Source organism: Ovis aries, chromosome 18 (assembly GCF_016772045.2).
Source record: "Ovis aries strain OAR_USU_Benz2616 breed Rambouillet chromosome 18, ARS-UI_Ramb_v3.0, whole genome shotgun sequence".
NCBI classification, from domain to species: domain Eukaryota; kingdom Metazoa; phylum Chordata; class Mammalia; order Artiodactyla; family Bovidae; genus Ovis; species Ovis aries.
In genome coordinates, this window is record NC_056071.1 from 16,479,727 (window position 1) to 16,497,595 (window position 17,869).

The 17,869-nt window shown below is 45.6% G+C and overlaps 1 protein-coding gene across 17 annotated transcripts in view; it reads left to right on the forward strand.

Moving 5' to 3' along the window:
• Positions 1-17,869, forward strand: part of AGBL1 (AGBL carboxypeptidase 1) — a 1,135,995-nt gene that overhangs the window by 151,195 nt on the left and 966,931 nt on the right. For all 17 annotated transcript variants that reach the window (XM_060401589.1, XM_060401588.1, XM_060401580.1 and 14 more), the window contains one exon: positions 11,938-12,146. In XM_060401589.1, the coding sequence (XP_060257572.1) occupies positions 11,938-12,146 (209 nt within the window). The remainder of the gene's footprint in view (positions 1-11,937; positions 12,147-17,869) is intronic.

Genomic DNA, 17,869 nt, shown 5'->3' on the forward strand with positions numbered 1-17,869 from the left:
GAATTAATCCTGCTTCCTCAAATCAAAGATGTCGTTGATTATAAGAAGCACCATTTGTACATGCCACTGAGAGAAAAACAATGCTGCCAGTTGCCATTGAAATACCATCATTGGTTAGAAGCACCTTAAATTTGGAACGGCTTAAAGTGTGAAAAAAAAAATGCCTGAGAATTGATAAAGTATAAGATGAGATGGCTTCATCGTATGGAGTTCAGGGAAGTGGTGGGGCAGTTTAGGGTCTGGAGTATGTCCTTATTAGTGGTCCCATCCTCTGTAGCAGTGCACCGTAACACTTGGACATGGCATGCTTGATGGACCAGAGGAAGCACTGGGTGTGTGCAGGAAGAGGCAGATATAACTTCTGAGGCTTTCTCGAGAGTGGAGAAAGTTCTCCAGCTTGGGAATGTATCGGAAAGGCATCAGAAGGAGTTGGTGATAAAAACAAACACAACAACCTAACCAACAGTCAGTGAGTCTAGATTTAAAACAATACTATGAAGGATGTTTTTTACCCTTTTCAGCCATTCTTACTGAAGCTTAGGAAAAGCATCTTTAATTTTCAAAAGGCAGTCAATGGCAAAACAAGATTTGCTTAAAATCCAAATTTACTTTATAGCCAGGTTTACTGAAATGTATCTATTTTACAAAGATAAAAAGAAAATACCTGCAAGCTAATTCAATATCATTATTCTTATTTGAGCTAAAGATAATGGAGTATAATTTCCATTACTGCTGGCATTGAGATTAGTTATGTTTCAATACATATATCATAGCTTCTCCTTTGTGAGGAGCATCTATGCAGCTGCCAGCGAAGGCTGAAAGCTGACTCTTCCTCTCCTCAGAAGCCCTACACTCACCTCCTGGGCCTGACATAGGGGCTGGCCTCCGGGCATCCCTGCTAGGCGGCAGGACGGCTCTTGAACAGCCCCTGCAGTGACCCCAAGAACCATCGGCTGTTTGTTTGGCTCCTTAAACCTTCTTGGGCTTCCCTGGTGGCTCATGTGGTAAAGAATCTGCCTGCAATGCTGGAGACCCAGGTTCCATACCTTGGTCAGGAAGATCCCCTGGAGGAAGGCACTGACAACATGCTGCAGAATGCTTGCCCGGAGAATCCCATGGACAGAGGAGCCTGGGGGGCTGCAGTCCATAGCGTCGCATAGAGACGGACACGACTGAAGCGACTTAGCACAGTGAGTGCACAAACCTTCTGGAGTTTCCTATTAAAAAACAATTAAATAAAATTAGTAAAAGAAAAAAAATCAGCTCTCTGAAGTATGTCAGAGAGAGAGAAACAAACATCATATATTAACACACACATAGGGAATCTAGAAAAATGGTATTGACGAGCCTTTTTCCAGGGCAGGAATAAAGATGCAGACACAGAGAACAGGCATGTGGGCACGGGGGCACGGGGAGTCGGGGGAGAGAGTGGGGTAAACTGAGAGAGTAGCGCTGACATCTGTATATTCCCGTGTTTAAAACAGATGACTAGTGGGAAGCTGCTGCATAGGACAGGGAGCTCAGCCGGATGCTCTGTGATGATCTTAGGGCGTGGGATGGAGGAGCAGGAGGGAGGTTCAAGAGGGAGAGGATATATGCATGCCTGTAGCTGATTCACATTGTTGCACAGCATAAACTAGCACAACGTTGTAAAGCAGTGTGTGTGTGTGTGCTAAGTTGCTGCGGTCGTGTCTGACTCTTTGTGACCCTATGAACTGCAGCCTGACAAGCTCCTCTGTCCATGGGATTCTCCAGGCAAGAATACTAGAGTGGGTTGCCATGCCCTCCTCCAGGGGATCTTCCCAACCCAGGGATGGAACCCCCATCTCTAATGCCTTCTGCATTGCAGGCAGGTTCTGTACCACTTGCGCCACCTGGGAAGCTCAAAGCAATTATATTCCAGTTTGAAAAAAAAAAAAAATCAATTCTCATCACTATTTAGGGGCCTGGGAGGTAGCAGAGAAGATGCTGGAGGGTGATTGGGTGGAGGGGCTGAGCCAGGTTAGATTTGGCGGATAGCCACGCCCCTCAGGCACCTCAGGTGTTCTGCTGACTTTATCTCCTTTGGACTTTGAGAAACCTTCTACAGGAAGCTGCTTCTCCTGGTAACCATGAAGGGTCTTTATCTGAGTGCAAAACAGTGTAATCTCTGCAAACCAGCATCAGAGCCTTGGGGATAACAATGTGGGTTGTCAGCTTTGGAGGCAGATGGGGGATTCCATCTGAATTCTCCATATGCCATTTACAAGCTCTCAGGACTTAAATAAGTTATTTAACTTCTCTCAGCCTCTGTGTCTTCATTTGTAAGAGGAGGCAAATAATGCTTATCTTCAAGCATTTCCATGAGACAAATGAGATGATCGTTGTAGGCTGATTAGCTCCTCTGTGCTCAATGCTGAGCACATAGGAAACATTCAGTAAATACTCAGTAATTTTAACTGGTGTTAAAGTGGCAAAGAGGCAGCTTTTGTTCATGTACAGGACTTAGAAGTCTTGGTAAAAGCCTGCTTTGTCTAGAAACATCTTCTAAATTGACTCCATGAAAAGACCGCTAAAAGCCTCTGTTGGCTGTGGTTAACGTCACTGTTATTCTTGGGTTGTAGTAATATATCGAAAGGGGGAGATCTAGGGTGAGATATTACACAGTGTGGGTTCTGTGGCTCCAACTAGATCTTTCCCTACGGGTTCTTGATGAAGATCAGGCAGTGTTTGTGATGTAATTGCTCTGGTCGGGGGGATCCAGGGACAAGAGAGTTTGGAAGCAAACCTTGGGAAGGAAGGTTTGTTTGATGAGCCCAGCGAGCGGTCTTCTCTTCTGAGAAGAGGACCACTGTCCTGAAAAGGGCTAGCTGAATTGCCAATAGTTCATATGAATGAATTTTCATGAAGCTCCTGAAACAAAAGGAAATCAAGCTGTTTAATAAAGCTATTTAGTCTTCCTGGGCAAGAATTTCTTGCGAGCGTGATGTCCTACTATGCTGTATGGTTGAAAATGATTTCCGTTCTCAAGAATGATGGGGGCCTGGAATCCTGGTATATATTCATACTCATATATGTGCATATCAAAAGCAAGGATGAGTTATTAAATAGTTAACCATTATCAATCAAGAAGATCTCAGAGCACTAACCAGTCTTCTAAAAAAGCTTTAGTAATGGGACCCAACTGGGGTAAATTTTGCCAGAGACGGAACTATTTATAGTTCCAAAGCCTTTGACTGTGTGGATCACAATAAACTATGGAAAATTCTGAGAGAGATAGGAATACAAGACCACCTGACCTGCCTTTTGAGAAATCTGTATTTCTCAACAACAGACTGGTTCCAAATAGGAAAAGGAGTACTTCAAGGCTGTATATTGTCACCCTGCTTATTTAACTTCTATGCAGAGTACATCATGAGAAACGCTGGACTGGAAGAAGCACAAGCTGGCATCAAGATTGCTGGAAGAAATATCAATAACCTCAGATATGCAGATGACACCACCCTTATGGCAGAAAGTGAAGAGGAGCTAAAAAGCCTCTTGATGAAAGTGAAAGAGGAGAGTGAAAAAGTTGGCTTAAAGTTCAACATTCAGAAAACGAAGATCATGGCATCTGGTCCTATCACTTCATGGCAAATAGATGGGGAAACAGTGGAAACAGTGTCAGACTTTATTTTTGTGGGCTCCAAAATCACTGCAGATGGTGGTTGCTGCCATGATATTAAAAGATGCTTACTCCTTGGAAGAAAAGTTATGACCAACCTAGATAGTATATTCAAAAGCAGAGACATTACTTTGCCGACTAAGGTCCGTCTAGTCAAGGCTATGGTTTTTCCTGTGGTCATGTATGGATGTGAGAGTTGGACTGTGAAGAAAGCTGAGCACCGAAGAATTGATGCTTTTGAACTGTGGTGTTGGAGAAGACTCTTGAGGGTCCCTTGGACTGCAAGGAGATCCAACCAGTCCATTCTGAAGGAGATCAGCCCTGGGATTTCTTTGGAAGGAATGATGCTAAAGCTGAAGCTCCAGTACTTTGGCCACCTGATGTGAAGAGTTGACTCATTGGAAAAGACTCTGATGCTGGGAGGGACTGGGGGCAGGAGGAGAAGGGGACGACAGAGGATGAGATGGCTGGATGGCATCACTGACTCGGTGAATGTGAATCTGAGTGAACTCCGGGAGTTGGTGATGGACAAGGAGGCCTGGCGTGCTGTGGTTCATGGGGTCGCAAAGAGTCGGACACGACTGAGCAACTGAACTGAACTGAAGGTCTACATTAAGGACATTGTCTGTAGGGGGTCCTGGGATAACACTGGGAAATGATCCTCAGCGTGTGTTTGGGGGAGTCTAAGGCAGCTATGTAAAAGGGATGGCCATTTGGGGTGAGAAGTCAATTACATTACATGGGGATTGAAGGAGTCTGTTTATCAATTTTACTTCTTTTGATACTTTTGCTTGGGCTATTCTCACTGGTGAAATGTATGTGAAGGTTGAATGGAATCCATATGGGGAAAGGGTTTTTGTTTGAGCACATCCTCTTGAGCTTTTATTGAACACATACTTGGTTCCAGGGCTGCACTCTGTAGTCATTCTTTACAATGGACATGTAAGGTTGATGCGGTCATTGTTTCCTTTTTATCTTGCTTTAATGTTTGCAGATAGTGGAAATGTAGTTCAGAGTGGCTCAGTAACTTACCCAACGTCATGCATCTGGTACAAGTTACAGTCAAAATGTAGATCAGCAGCTATGTGACCCTGGTGCTCCTATTCTTGCATGAGGCTGTCCAGAGGAATGTGTTCATGTCCTGAGCATTTGGCAGTTTGTTGTCCAAGATTACAGAGGGCCAGTTGAAATAGTAAATTGTTGTTGTAGTTCAGTTGCTCAGTTGTGTCCAACTCTTTGTGACCCCACAGACTGCAGCATGCCAGGCTTTCCTGCCCTTCACCATCTCCTGGAGCTTGCTCAAACTCATGTCTTTTGAGTCGGTGATGCCATCCAACCATCTCATCATCTGTTGTCCCCTTCTCCTCCTGCCTTCACTCTTTCCCAGCATTGGGGTCTTTTCCAATGAGTTAGCTCTTCACCTCAGGTGGAGCAAAGTGTTGGAATTTTAAATAGATAATGCTTATCATGATTATGTGCTTCCCTGGTGGGCTCAGATGGTAAAGAACCCATCTGCAATACAGGAGACCTGGGTCAGATCCCTGGGTCAGGAAGATCCTCTGGAAGGAGGCATGGCAACCCACTCTAGTATTCTTGCCTGGAGAATCCCATGGACAGAGGAGCCTGGCGGGATACAGTCCAAAGAACAGGAAATGACTGAAGCAATTTTGCACACTGAGTGCGCATTACATTCCAGGCATTGATCTATCTACTTTATATATATTACCTCATTTAATTTTCTCAACAGTTCTCAAGGAGGAGATTGTTATTAGGTTTGTTTGGTTCTTTTTTTTTTCCAAGTCTTAGTGATGAGAGCTGTCAAGTAACATGCTCAAGGTCACAAAGTTAGAAAGCAGTGGAGGTCATGGCCTTGCGCATAGCATCCATAAAGAAAGCTGAGGGGTCTGCCCGACAAGGCAGTGAGGAGTATACAGCGGTGGTTAAGGTGAGTTTGGAGTTCTGCGCTAACCCGTGTGTCTCATTCCTAGAGCTGTGGCTGCGAAAGCGGGCACCCATTCCTCTGCTGCAGGTCCCCAGCTTTCCTCCGCTTCGAGTCATCACTTTTCCCTAAAGTGGAGATAAAATTCTCAGATACGGTGAACAAACAGCATCCGTGGCAATCCCCTCTGGTTTTGCCAAATAACAGTAGCAGAGTGCTGGGCTGCTTGCAGGCATAATAATCTGGCTCGTCAGGCACTTACTTCTCTACCAGCCTGTCCTGGCCCAGAAATTCCCCATGAGAAATCCAGGTTTTGAGTCTTAAAGGTTTCTGAGCTTTCTTGTTAAAAGACAAACATCTTTATAGAGGTGATCATGATCGCGAATACCTTCAAGGGCGAGGTAGATAATTCACGTTTGAAAGGGATGGGGTAAGACCGAAAAGGTGCACTGGTTGCTATGGCAACCCAGGGACTGCCTGTCCTGCCCACAAACATTTAAGACGTGGCATATAGTCTATGGACTTCCTGTCAAAGAGTAACCTATCTTTTTCCTCTTGTTAAGGCTCATTGTAGATGACGTGGAGAATAAAAGCTACAGAGAAGTGTAAGTTGAGGCTAAAAAATCCACAGCAAATTGAATCATCAATATTGTCCTCCCTCATAAGTACTATGGATATCTTGGCATATTCCCTTTCTTTTTTTTTTTTGTTTGTTTTTTTTTTTTTTCCTGAGTATAAAAATCTGCTGCATCATCAGGGTCTGTACTAAAGAAAACATTTGAACTTCTATGAAAAAATGAGGAGCAAAAATAAGACTGTGAGACCACATTTTAGACTGAGAATTAGCTACAAAGAAGACTTCAGGGGGATAAAACCTGGAGAGGTAGGTAGAAATAGTAAAGCTTAAGAGAGTTAACGGGAGGTGGGGACCAGGAGGTGGGCTTGCCACAGGGAAACTGGCCAGAGAAGGCTCTCAGCCGTAGGCCTCCAAGGAGGGGCTGATGGAGACGGGACGTGCACCTTTGGATGGAGTGGGAGTTGGGGCGCTCTGTTGCTCAATTGTGTCTGACTCTTTGTGACCCCATGGATTGTAGTCTGCCAGGCTCCTCGGTCTTCTCTGGGGATTCTCCAGGCACGAATATTGGAGTGGGTTGCCATTCCCTCCTTCAGGGGATCCTCCTGACTCAGGGGATCAAGCCCACATCTCCTGTACTGGCAGGCAGATTCTTTACCTCTGAGCCAGCAGGGATGGAGGATGAGCTGTTAAATTAAAGGTTCTCAGAAGTCCTCTCTGCCCTCTCCACTCCATCCTCCCATCAGCTTAAAATAAACCAATCCATTTCAGAAATTAAAAAAAAAAATACAGAACAGGAACTTTTTCCCCCAAGAAAATCTTAGGAGGAAGCCATTTATGTAAACAGGCTAAAGTGCAGCTTGTCAGTTTTAAAGGGGTTTGGGGGATCCTCACCTGCTCACCCCCAAACCCTGAGCTCACCCAAAACAGCGTATGAAAGCCCACGTCTTCTCCTTGCTATCTGGCCTCCCCAGGAGAAGCACTGTCTTCCCCCCAAACCTTTTGGAACTCCTGGAAACTGCTGATCCCAGCCACCCTCATTTCATTCTTTGGGTCCTCTCTGCATTGGTTCAGCTTGATGACTCTCCTCTTGTCGGGTTTTAGAAGCATATTGACTTTTGCAAAGCTCCCAAGCCATCCCCAGAGAAAGACTGACTGATTTAGGGTAGAGAATGGGGGAGAGGTGTAGCTGTTTTCGATGTTAGTAAACATGACAGCTTGCAGAAGATTAGCAGGAAACCATGAATAAAATCATCGGGATTTGATAAGGGATTTTTCTCGCAGATAATTAAAGATTTTTTTCCCTCTGTATCTCCCTCCCCCTCCCCACAAAACGGGAGATGAAGGTCATGAAGATAACACATTATTTGTCTCATACTTTTAAAACAGATGAAAGACAAAAATGCTTAACCTCCCACTGCCCGCGGGGCCTCTGTGCAGTGTTTTTTGCCATTCTGTCATCTTTTTAGCAGGCGATACTTTCCTTTAATGCCTCCTACTTAATCCTCAATTTTCTTTTAAACATCAGATATTGGCTAGGCTGGAACCTCATTTAGGCAGCAAAGAACTCCAGTGCTCTGTGTCCACGACCAGCCGAGAAGAGAAATATTTTTGATACAAAAGAATAATTCATTAAAGGAGGTAATGAAGGCGATTTAAACCGTCCACCACAAATATATCACAGAGTGAATAAAGCTCATCGCTCTCAGTTCAGGGTCATGGCTAAATGAAATGTTGTGAAAAGTGAAAAAAAGAGAAAGCAACTGCACAAATGGGTCAAAAAATCTCAGTGGGGCTCAGTCAAGCCTGACAGTTTAGAATCTGACAAACAAGCGGGATAAAAGGAGAATTCTATTAACATTATGAGAAAACCCTTCTGGAATAAAACACAATTTCCATGTCATTTTTTTTTTTTTACTCATGGGCATTTACATGGTCTTAGGGAAAAATCTGACTTGGGGCTGAAACTTTGCTTATCCAATTACAGCACAAGGGAGCTCTCCCTCTCACACTCAGCCAAAAATCATAGATTGTCTATGAACTGGTGTGAACAGTCTGGATAATGCAGAAATGTAGTGTCAGAGTGCAGAGCTGCAAGATATGGCCCTTTATGCCTGAGAGTCAGCTGGTTAGAGTTCTACAGGGCACCTAGTTGGCAAGGGCAGAGAGAACCACAATCCAGAGAGGACCTATCCATCTACTAAGCAGGTCTGCACTAATCCACAAGTAGTTGGTTGCCTGCCAACCCTGTAGGGTGAGGAGTTTAACATGAAAACTGGAGTATGTGTGCTGTTGAGAGAAGTATCTTAGACCATTCTTCCCCCTTTGTTTCTTCAAAGAGAATTTAAGCTGTATCTTGAGGAGACTTCCTTGGTGGTTCAGTGATTAAGAAACTGCCTTGTGATGCATGGGGCATGGGTTCGATCTCTGGTTGAGGAACTAAGATCCCACACGCTACAGGGCAACTAAGCCTCAACTACTGAGCTTTTCTGCTGCAACAATTGATCCAAAGTGCCACTACTAAGACCTTCGCCAAATAAATAAATGCTAAGTCACTTCAGTTGTATCCTGTTCTTTGCTGCTGCTGCTGCTGCTAAGTCGCTTCAGTCGTGCCCAAGTCTTCGAGACCCCATGGACTGCAGCCTACCAGGCTCCTCCGTCCATGGGATTTTCCAGGCAAGAGTACTGGAGTGGGTTGCCATTGCCTTCTCCGATCCTACTCTTTGCGATCCTATGAACTATAGCCCTCCAGGCTCCTCTGTCCATGGAATTCTCCAGGCAAGAGTATTGGAGTGGACTTCCACGCCCTTCTCCAGGGGATCTTCCCAACCCAGGGATTGAACCTGTGTCTCTTCCATCTCCTGCATTGGCAGGCAAGATCTTTACCACTAGTGTCACCTGGGAAGCCAAATAAATACATACATAAATAATATTTTAAAAAAAGAGAGAGAGAGACTGTATCTTGGGAAAAGGCAGAAACCATACATCAATCAGAGGGGTCTTATGGGAGGTCTCATGCAGAGTCATTCAACTAACAACACGTACACACTTGCTATCCATCCGCTTTAAATATAGCAGGCGTGTCCGCTGAATCACTCCGTTATACAGCGATACTGTAGAGCACAGGGAACTCTGCTCAGTGTGATGTGGCAGCCTGGATGGGCAGGGAGTTTGGGGAGAGTGGACACACCTATATGCATGGCTGAGTCTCTTTGCCATGTACCTAAAGCTGTCACAACATTGCTAACATTGGTAACTTTCTATACTCCAGTGTAAAAACTTAAAGAAACTTCAGTTGCGGTGTGGGAGAGGGGAAAGGCCCTGTAAGATCTTGCTATTCCAGCTCCCTGAAGGACGTAAGGAAGCCCCATCCTCACATCCCTGCTGGGTGGACTTCCAGCCTCTGCCTGGGTATTTTTGGTGCCAGCTTGCTCGTCACCACATAAGAGTCCAATCTCTTGTTGGGTGGCTTGACTCCAAGGAATTCCTTTCCCAGATGTAGCCAGCCCCCGATGATATATAAATGGGCTTCCAGTCTCTTTCGGGAAAACACACAACACATCTGTTACACACGACAGCCTTCCCGACATTCTATCTCTCACTCAGGGTCCTTTCCTTTCCATTTGGATCGAGCCTTGTAGTTTGCTCAAATGACCATATCCCAAGCCGACTGAGATTGAAGAAAAAGGAATGGAAATCTGGTGAATCTCTCTCTTCCCTTCTTCTCTCTCCTCCACACTCAATTTTCCTTTTTCTGAACTATTTGAGAATAAGTTATAGACATTCATAATTGTGGATTCCCTAGAAACAAGAATATTCACTTACCTAAGCATAGCTTATCAAAATCCAGCAATATCCACTTACATAATGCTGTGCGTGGTTGCATGCTCAGTCACTCAGTTGTGCCCCATTCTTTGCAATCCCATGGATTATAGCCAACCAAGCTCCTCTGTCCATGGGATTTTCCCATCAAGAATATTGGAATGCGTTGCTTTCTGCATCCCCAGGTATCCTTCTCCAGGGGATCTTCCCGACCAGGGATCAAACCCAGGTCTCCTGCACTGCAGGTGAATTCGTTACCACTGAACCACCTGGGAAGAAACAGTGTGTAATTAAGTGTGCTAGTCGCTCAGCCTTTGTGGCCTCATGGACTCCCCACAGGCTCTTCTGTCCATGAGATTCTCCAGAAAGGAAGACTGCAGTGGGTGGCCATCCCCTTCTCCAGGGCATCTTTCTGACCGAGAACTGAACCCAGGTCTCCTGTATTGCAGGCAGATTCTTTACCGTTGAGCCAGCAGGAAAGCAGCACTGGGTTAATCTAAACACCTTATTCAGATTTTACCAACTGCTTCACTGATGCCTTATGTAGGAAAAGAAAAAACTATTTTTGGTCCAGGGGTTAAATTATCATTATACGCTTACATGCCATATATTTTTTAAAAAGTTATTGAAGTAGAGTTGCTTTGCTACTGTGTTGTATGGTGTTCGTTTCTGCTGTTCAGTAATATGAATCGCCTATTATTGTTCAGCTGCTCAGTCCCATCCTATTTGTGAACCCATGGACTGCAGCACACCAGGCCTCCCTGTCCTTCACCATCTCCCGGAGTTCACGCAAACTCATGTCTATCGAGTCGGTGATGCCATCCAACCAACCCATCCTCTGTCGTCCCCTTCTCCTCCTGCCTTTGATCTTTCCCAGCATCTGGGTTTCTTCCCAACGAGTCAGTTCTTTGCATCAGGTGGCCAAAGTGTTGGAGTTTCAGCTTCAGCATCAGTCCTTCCAATGAATATTCAGGACTGATTTTCTTTAGGATGGACTGGTTGGATCTCCTTGCTGTCCAAGGGACTGTCAAGAGTCTTCTCCAACACCACAGTTCAAAAGCATCAATTCTAACGTGCTCAGATTTCTTTATAGTCCAACTCTCACATCCATACATGACTACTGGAAAAACCATAGCTTTGAGTAAGTCGACCTTTGTTGGCAAAATAATATCTCTGCTTTTAAATATGCTGTCTCTGTTGATCATAGCTTTCCTTCCAAGGAGCAAGCCTTTTTTAATTTAATGGCTGCAGTCACCATCTGCAGTGATTTTGGAGCCCAAGAAAATGAAGTCTATCACTGTTTCCATTGTTTCCCCATCTATTTGCCATGAAGTGATGGGACTGGATGCCATGATCTCAGTTTTTTGAATGCTGAGTTTTATTCTGCTACACGTATACATATATCCCTGTGTCATGTCTTTTTGGTCTTTCTTAGCTGAATTCCTTGGTCTTTTTTTTTTTTTGGTCTTTTACTGCTTTGACATTTTTGAAAAGTGTAGATCAGGTATTTACAGCATATCCCTCATTTTGGGTTTGTTGATTTTCCTCATGGTTACGTTCAGGTTATGCATTTTGGTTCAGGAATACCATAGTAGTGATACTCAAGTGATGCTGTGTCTTTCTCAGGACATCTTGTCTGATGTTGACCCTGGTCACTTGATTAAGCTGATATCTGCCACTGGATACCAGTTTCTACACTGGAAAATTAATATCATCCTTTTATGATTAATTAGTATTTTGTGGGAGGGGAAGATCTCTTAGAGGAGGATATGGCAACTCACACCAGTGTTCTTGCCTGGAGAATCCCATGGACAGAGGAGCCTGGTGTGCTAGAGTCCACAGGGTTGCAAAGAGTCTGACATGACTAAGAGGATTTAGCATGCACGGACACTGGACATCCTCAGGGGGGTGTGGCCAGGAGAGCCTTTGACTGATGTTGCCTTTTCCCATTGGTTTCAGAGTCTAACAGCCGCAGGGCAGTGAACAGAAGCTACGTCCCCCGTTTGCTCAGGCTGCATCAGGATTGGCACAGCCACGACACGGCCCATTCCTTCGTTCCCATCCGCCGGGCGCTTCTGCTCTGCCTCAAGCATATTGCCAAGCTCCGGTCAGGCAGGGAGGCCTTCCTGGCAGCTCAGGGCATGGAGATCCTGTTCAGCATCATACAGGTAATCTGCACGGGGACTGCCTCTGTAGTTGGATGGCATCTGAAGGATGTCATTTAGGATTCACCCTTCACAGAGTTGGGGAATCTCAGTATGTATTTTGCTTCTTGCTCTGGGTAGATGTTCTGGACTCAAATCCTCGTTCTTTCACTCACTCATGTATTGATTGACTCACTTATTTATTACATATTAGTTGGGTACACCTGGGTCGGGAAGATCCCCTGGAAGAGGGTGTGGCAACCCACTCCAGTGTTCTTGCCTGGAGAATCCCATGGACAGAGGAGCCCGACAGGCTGCAGTCCATAGGATCACACAGAATTGGACACGACTGAAGTGACTGAGCGTGCACGCACAGTGGGTACATGCTGAGCGGTGCTGGGATCAAGAGCATTGCTTGTTTGTTCCTGGGGTATAGTTGCTTTACAGCGTTAGCTTCTGCTGTACGACAGCGAATCAGCCATATGTGTACATGTGTCCCCTTCCTCCTGAGCCTCCCTCTCATCCCCACGTTCCATTCACCTAGATTATTACAGAGCACCGAGCCAAGCCCCCTTTGCTATTCAGCAGATTCCCTCTAGCAATCTAGAGGGATTTTCTACGCATGGCAAGCACATGCTTCAATCCCAATCTCCCAATTCATCCCCATCCCGTGTCTGCACGTCTGCTCTCTACATCTGCATCTCTATTCCTGCCCCGAAAATAGATTCATCCGTACCATTTTTATAGATTCCACGTACGTGTGTTAGTGCTGATTTTAAAGCTAGAGAACCTGGCTTCAGATCTCAGACCTCGCGCCTACTGCTGTGCAGTGACTCAATCTCTCTGGGTTTCAACCTTCTTCCTCTTAAAAAAAAAGATGAAAGTGATAAAATCTAAGTTTCTACATGGCCTGGATAAGTTAACATAGAGATGTCTCGTTTAGCAGGGTACTGCCGTGACTTCACTGCTTTATGAGGGCGAGTGTTTATTGGAATAGCGATTAGTTATTGGGACCTCACGGTGAATGTGATAGACAAGATCCCTGACCTTTGGGGGCAAATGTTCCAGCAGAGGGTCAGACACTAAGGAAGCAAATAGTTCAGTCTGCAAGATAATTTCATCTTGCTCTATGGGGTCAATAGAGGAAGGGCAGAGGTCTGCAGTGACCCCTGCATGGGCAGAGAGGTCTTCTCCTAGAGACGTCAGGTCTTTGAGTAGGTGACACCTAAGCTGAGACTTGAATTATTGAGGGAGCCTGTCATGCCAAATTTAAGAGGAAGAACATCCCAAGCAAAGGGAGTAGCACTTACGAACGCTGTCGCTGATCTCTGCCCCAGTGGAATATGTGTCTAGGGTTTCCTGGATTTCAACCAAATAACACATTCCTTGATTTCACTTGATTAGGGCTAATGTAAGCTCCACTGTCGGCTTCCCTGGTGACTCAGATGGTAAAGAATCTATCTGTCTGAAATGCAGGAGACCTGGGTTTGATCCCTAGGTCAGAAAGAGCCCTTGAGAAGGGACTGTCAACCCACTCCAATATTCTTGCTTGGTGGCCTGCAGTCCATGGGGTTGCAAAGAGTCAGACAGGACCCAGTGACTAACACACACAGGCAGGCACCATCGTGCAAGGCTGCCTATACGTTCTCCATGAATAATGTGAGTGTCTCCCAGGTACCCGTCATCTGCTCACCCACCCTCTGTTGGGGCCAAAGCAGCCATGTTTCACACACATTATATTCCTTTCTGTGTTCTTATTTGGACTTCCCTGGTGACTCAGTGGTAAAGAGTCTGCCTGCCAATGCAGGAGAAATGGGGTTCAATCCCTGTATCTGGACAATTCGCTGGAGTAGGGACAATTCCCTGCTCCAATATTTTTGCCTGGGAAATTCTATGGGCAGAGGAGTCAGTCCATGGCAGGCCACCGTCCATGGTGTCACAAAAGAGTCTGACATGACTTAGTGACTAGACAATGCTTGAAAAGTGAAAATGAAAGTCATTCAGTGATGTCAAACTCTTTGCAACCCTATGGACTGTATGGAATTGCTCTAGGCCAGAATACTGGAGTGGGTAGCTGTTCCCTTCTCCAGGGGATCTTCCCAACCCAGGGATTGAACCTGGGCCTTCCGCATTGCAGGCAGATTCTTTACCAGCTGAGCCACCAGGGAACTCCACAAATACTGGAGTGGGTAGCATATCCCTTCTCCAGCGGATCTTCCCAACCCAGGAATCCAACCTGGGTTCTCCTGTGTTGCAGGCGATTCTTTACCAGCTAAGCTACCAGGGAAGCCCAAACAATGCTTAATGTCTTCATATTATTCTCTGTACTCCCTTCATCTGTCTCATTGCTTCTCTCTGGACACCTTCCAATTTCTCTCCACCTGAGTACATCTGGGGTAATGAAGCAGTCAACCAGAGTGCCGTTTTCCAATCACGCTATCTGTAGACTCTAACCATTTTTAAAAAGCTTTTCCCCTCTAAACAGTAACATACTATTGCACTGCAAGCCAATATCTAATTTTCTGTCTGCTCTCACCTCTGGGTTTCTCTCCATCATTACAGTTTTCAGAGCTTCTCGGTCATGAAATAGCTACCTTTTCCATTCTGTCCCTCTGGATGAGGAAATGCTTGAATTTTTCCAGGTTGCACCGTACTTTGTAAGCTTGTGTTCCCCAAATCTTGAATTTCTCCCAGCCCTTGTGAAACTGCCCCCTGCTTTGCTGATCTCTCACAGCCCCCTGCTCTGGCTCATGTACTGCAGCCAGCTCCTCTGCCCCTGCCCTCTGCATTTTGGACTGTTTCTCAGATCTGTGTTTTTTTTAAAAAAAGCAAAAGAGCAGAAAAGAGAGGTGTTGATTGCAGAGGTCTTTGACACAGAGAGGGTGGAGAAGATGCAAAGTGAAGCCCAGGCATAAAAGTGGCTGTGAGCCTAGGAGCAGGCTTCTAGGAGCAGTTCCTCAGCAGGTCGATAAAGACCTCAACTGCTCAATTAAGCAAATTTACAACAAGCTCCCAGCCTCCAGTTACTGTTGGGACTGGAAGCAGGATGTGAGCGAGGCAGACTCCGCACTTGGTGGCCAGGTTTCTCTTGCCTGCAGAGCCTCCCAGCACCTGGACTCTGGGCTCTGAGCACAGATGCTGCTGCAGCTGTGCCGGAGTTGGGGCTTCACATCTATCCTCTCCCCTCTCCTGCCAGAGAAGGAATGGGAGCTGCAGGATGGCCAACCTGGAAACCTTGGATCTGGGGATGTCATTCTGGCCACGATTGCATATTATGCTGCTGCAGCTGATGGTAATAATACTGAAAATGCAGGAGACGAAGAGGAAGAAGAAGAAAATGAAGGAAGAGATGGAAGAGGCAGGCGGGGCATGGGGGGGTGGGCGTGGTGGGCTGTGGAGGAAATTTGTGTTGAATGCTCACTATAGCCCAAGACTGGCATAGCAGCTTATGCAGACTTTCTGATTTCAGTATTTTTAAAGGATTTGGTGGCTCAGATAGTACAGAATCTGCCTGCAATGTGGGAGACCCGTGTTCGATCCCTGGGTCGGGAAGATCCCCCGGAGAAAGGAGGGTTAACCTACTCCAGTATTCTTGCCTGGAGAATTCCGTGAACAGAGGAGCCTGATGGGCTGCAGTCCATGGGATCATAAAGACTCGGACATGACCGAGCGACTAACACTACCTACCTAAAAGATTTGAAACTGATGATCTTTTTTAAATTGGGTTATACTTGCTGTACAATGTTGTGTTTTCCCCTCTCTCTTGAGCCTCCCTCCCACCCTTCCCATCCCACCCCTCTAGGTCATCGCAGAGACTGAGATGAGCTCCTTGGGCCATACAGTAACTTCCCACTAGCTCTCTGTTTTGTGCATGTTAGTTTATATATGATGGTCTTGCTCAAGAGTCCAAGCTTCTGTCCAATGCACCAGAGGTTCTCCAAATTGAGTGTGATCAAAGCTGCTACATGGTGGCAAGGTCCCTATCCTCAGAGTTTCTGATTCAGTCGGTCTGCGATGGAGCCTAGAATTTGTGTTTTTAACAAGTTCCTACGTGATGCTGCTGCTTCTGGGCTGGGGATCGCACTTGGAGAACCGCTGCCCTGTGCCATTTTTATTGGTGTTTGTGGTGGTATTACAAGTCTACTAGGCATGAAAATGACTTATAAAGAACTGTTTTTGAGTCCTTCCCACAGCTCCTGCCCATCATAGTGTTCTTCACTTTGCTGCTGAGGTCACTGTTCGCCATGTTTCTCTCTCAATAACCCCACCTCTTTGTTTCTTGGGTCCTGCATCCCTGCACAGATTCTTTGAGCATCCTTTAAATGTTCAGAGGATCACACTGCCCATAATGCAGTGAGGCTGTGTGTAACAAACTGGGATCTTGCTGGAGCTTTGCATGAGGAAGGAGAAAGAATGCTGACAATTTGTATGTAAGGTTAAAAAAGAACCCCTGCTAGGATGCCCTGAAATAGCTTGAGACAGTTACCGATTTTGAGAAATGGGTAATTGCAGATGGAATAAACTTGTATGAGATAATCAGATTCAGGGGCCACTCAGTCTCTGGAGCCAGAACAGCTTCTGAGACCTAAAACTTTGCTACAATTGGTTGTTTGGAAGCTTAATTATATGTCATAATCACCCAGAGCACTCACTTATACACAGATAACTGGACGCCACTCCCAGAGTGTCTCATCATTAGATCTGAGCTAAGGGACAAGATTCTGCATTTCTCATAAGTATTCAGGTGATGTTAATGCTGCTGGTCTGGAACCCTCACTTTGAGAACCACAAGAGTAAGCCATGATAGCCTTTTTAAAAGCTGCAGCACTCTCTACAATAGCCAGGACTAAATGCCATCCAGAGGGAAATGGATAAAGAAGGTGCGGTACGTGTTTACAGTGGGATATTGTTGTTGTTGTTCAGTTGCCAAGTCATGTCTGACTTTTCGCTACTCTCGACTGCATCATGCCACACCTCCCTGACCCTCACCATCTCCTGGAGATTTCCCAAGTTCATGTTCATTGCGTAGGTGATGCCATCCAGCCATCTCATCCTCTGAGCCTCTCTTCTCCTTCTGCCCTCAATCTTCCCCAGCATCAGGGACTTTCCCAATAAGTCGTCTGTTCACATCAGATGACCGAAATACTGGAGCTTAAGCTTCCAGTGAATATTCAGGGTTGAACTTTCTTACCATCGACTGGTTTGATCTCCTTGCTGTCCAAAGAACTTTCAGGAGTCTTCCCCAGCACCACAGTTCAAAGGAATCAGTTCTTTGATGTTCTGCCTTCTTTATGGTCCAGCTCTCACAACTGTACATGACCACTGGGGAGACGATAATCTTGACTACACGGACCTTTGTTGACAGAGTAATGTCTCTGCTTTACTCAGCCATGAAAAGAAATGAAATTGTTCATTTGTGGAAACATGGGTGGACCTAGAACCTGTTATACAGAGTGAAGTAAGTCAGAAAGGGAAAAACAAATACCATATAATAACACGTACATGTGGAATCTAGAAAAAATGTTTTGTGTGTGTCCTTAGTCACTCATTTATGTCCAAGTCTTTGTGGCCACATGGAAAGTTGCTGCCAGTCTCCTCTGTCCACAGAGTTTTCCAGACAAGATTAACGGGTCTCGTTGCCATTTCCTACTCCATGGCATCTTCCTGACCCAGGGATCGAACCCAAGTCTTCTTGGCAGATGGAAACTTTACCACCGCACCACCTGGGAAGCCAAAAAAAAATGTTA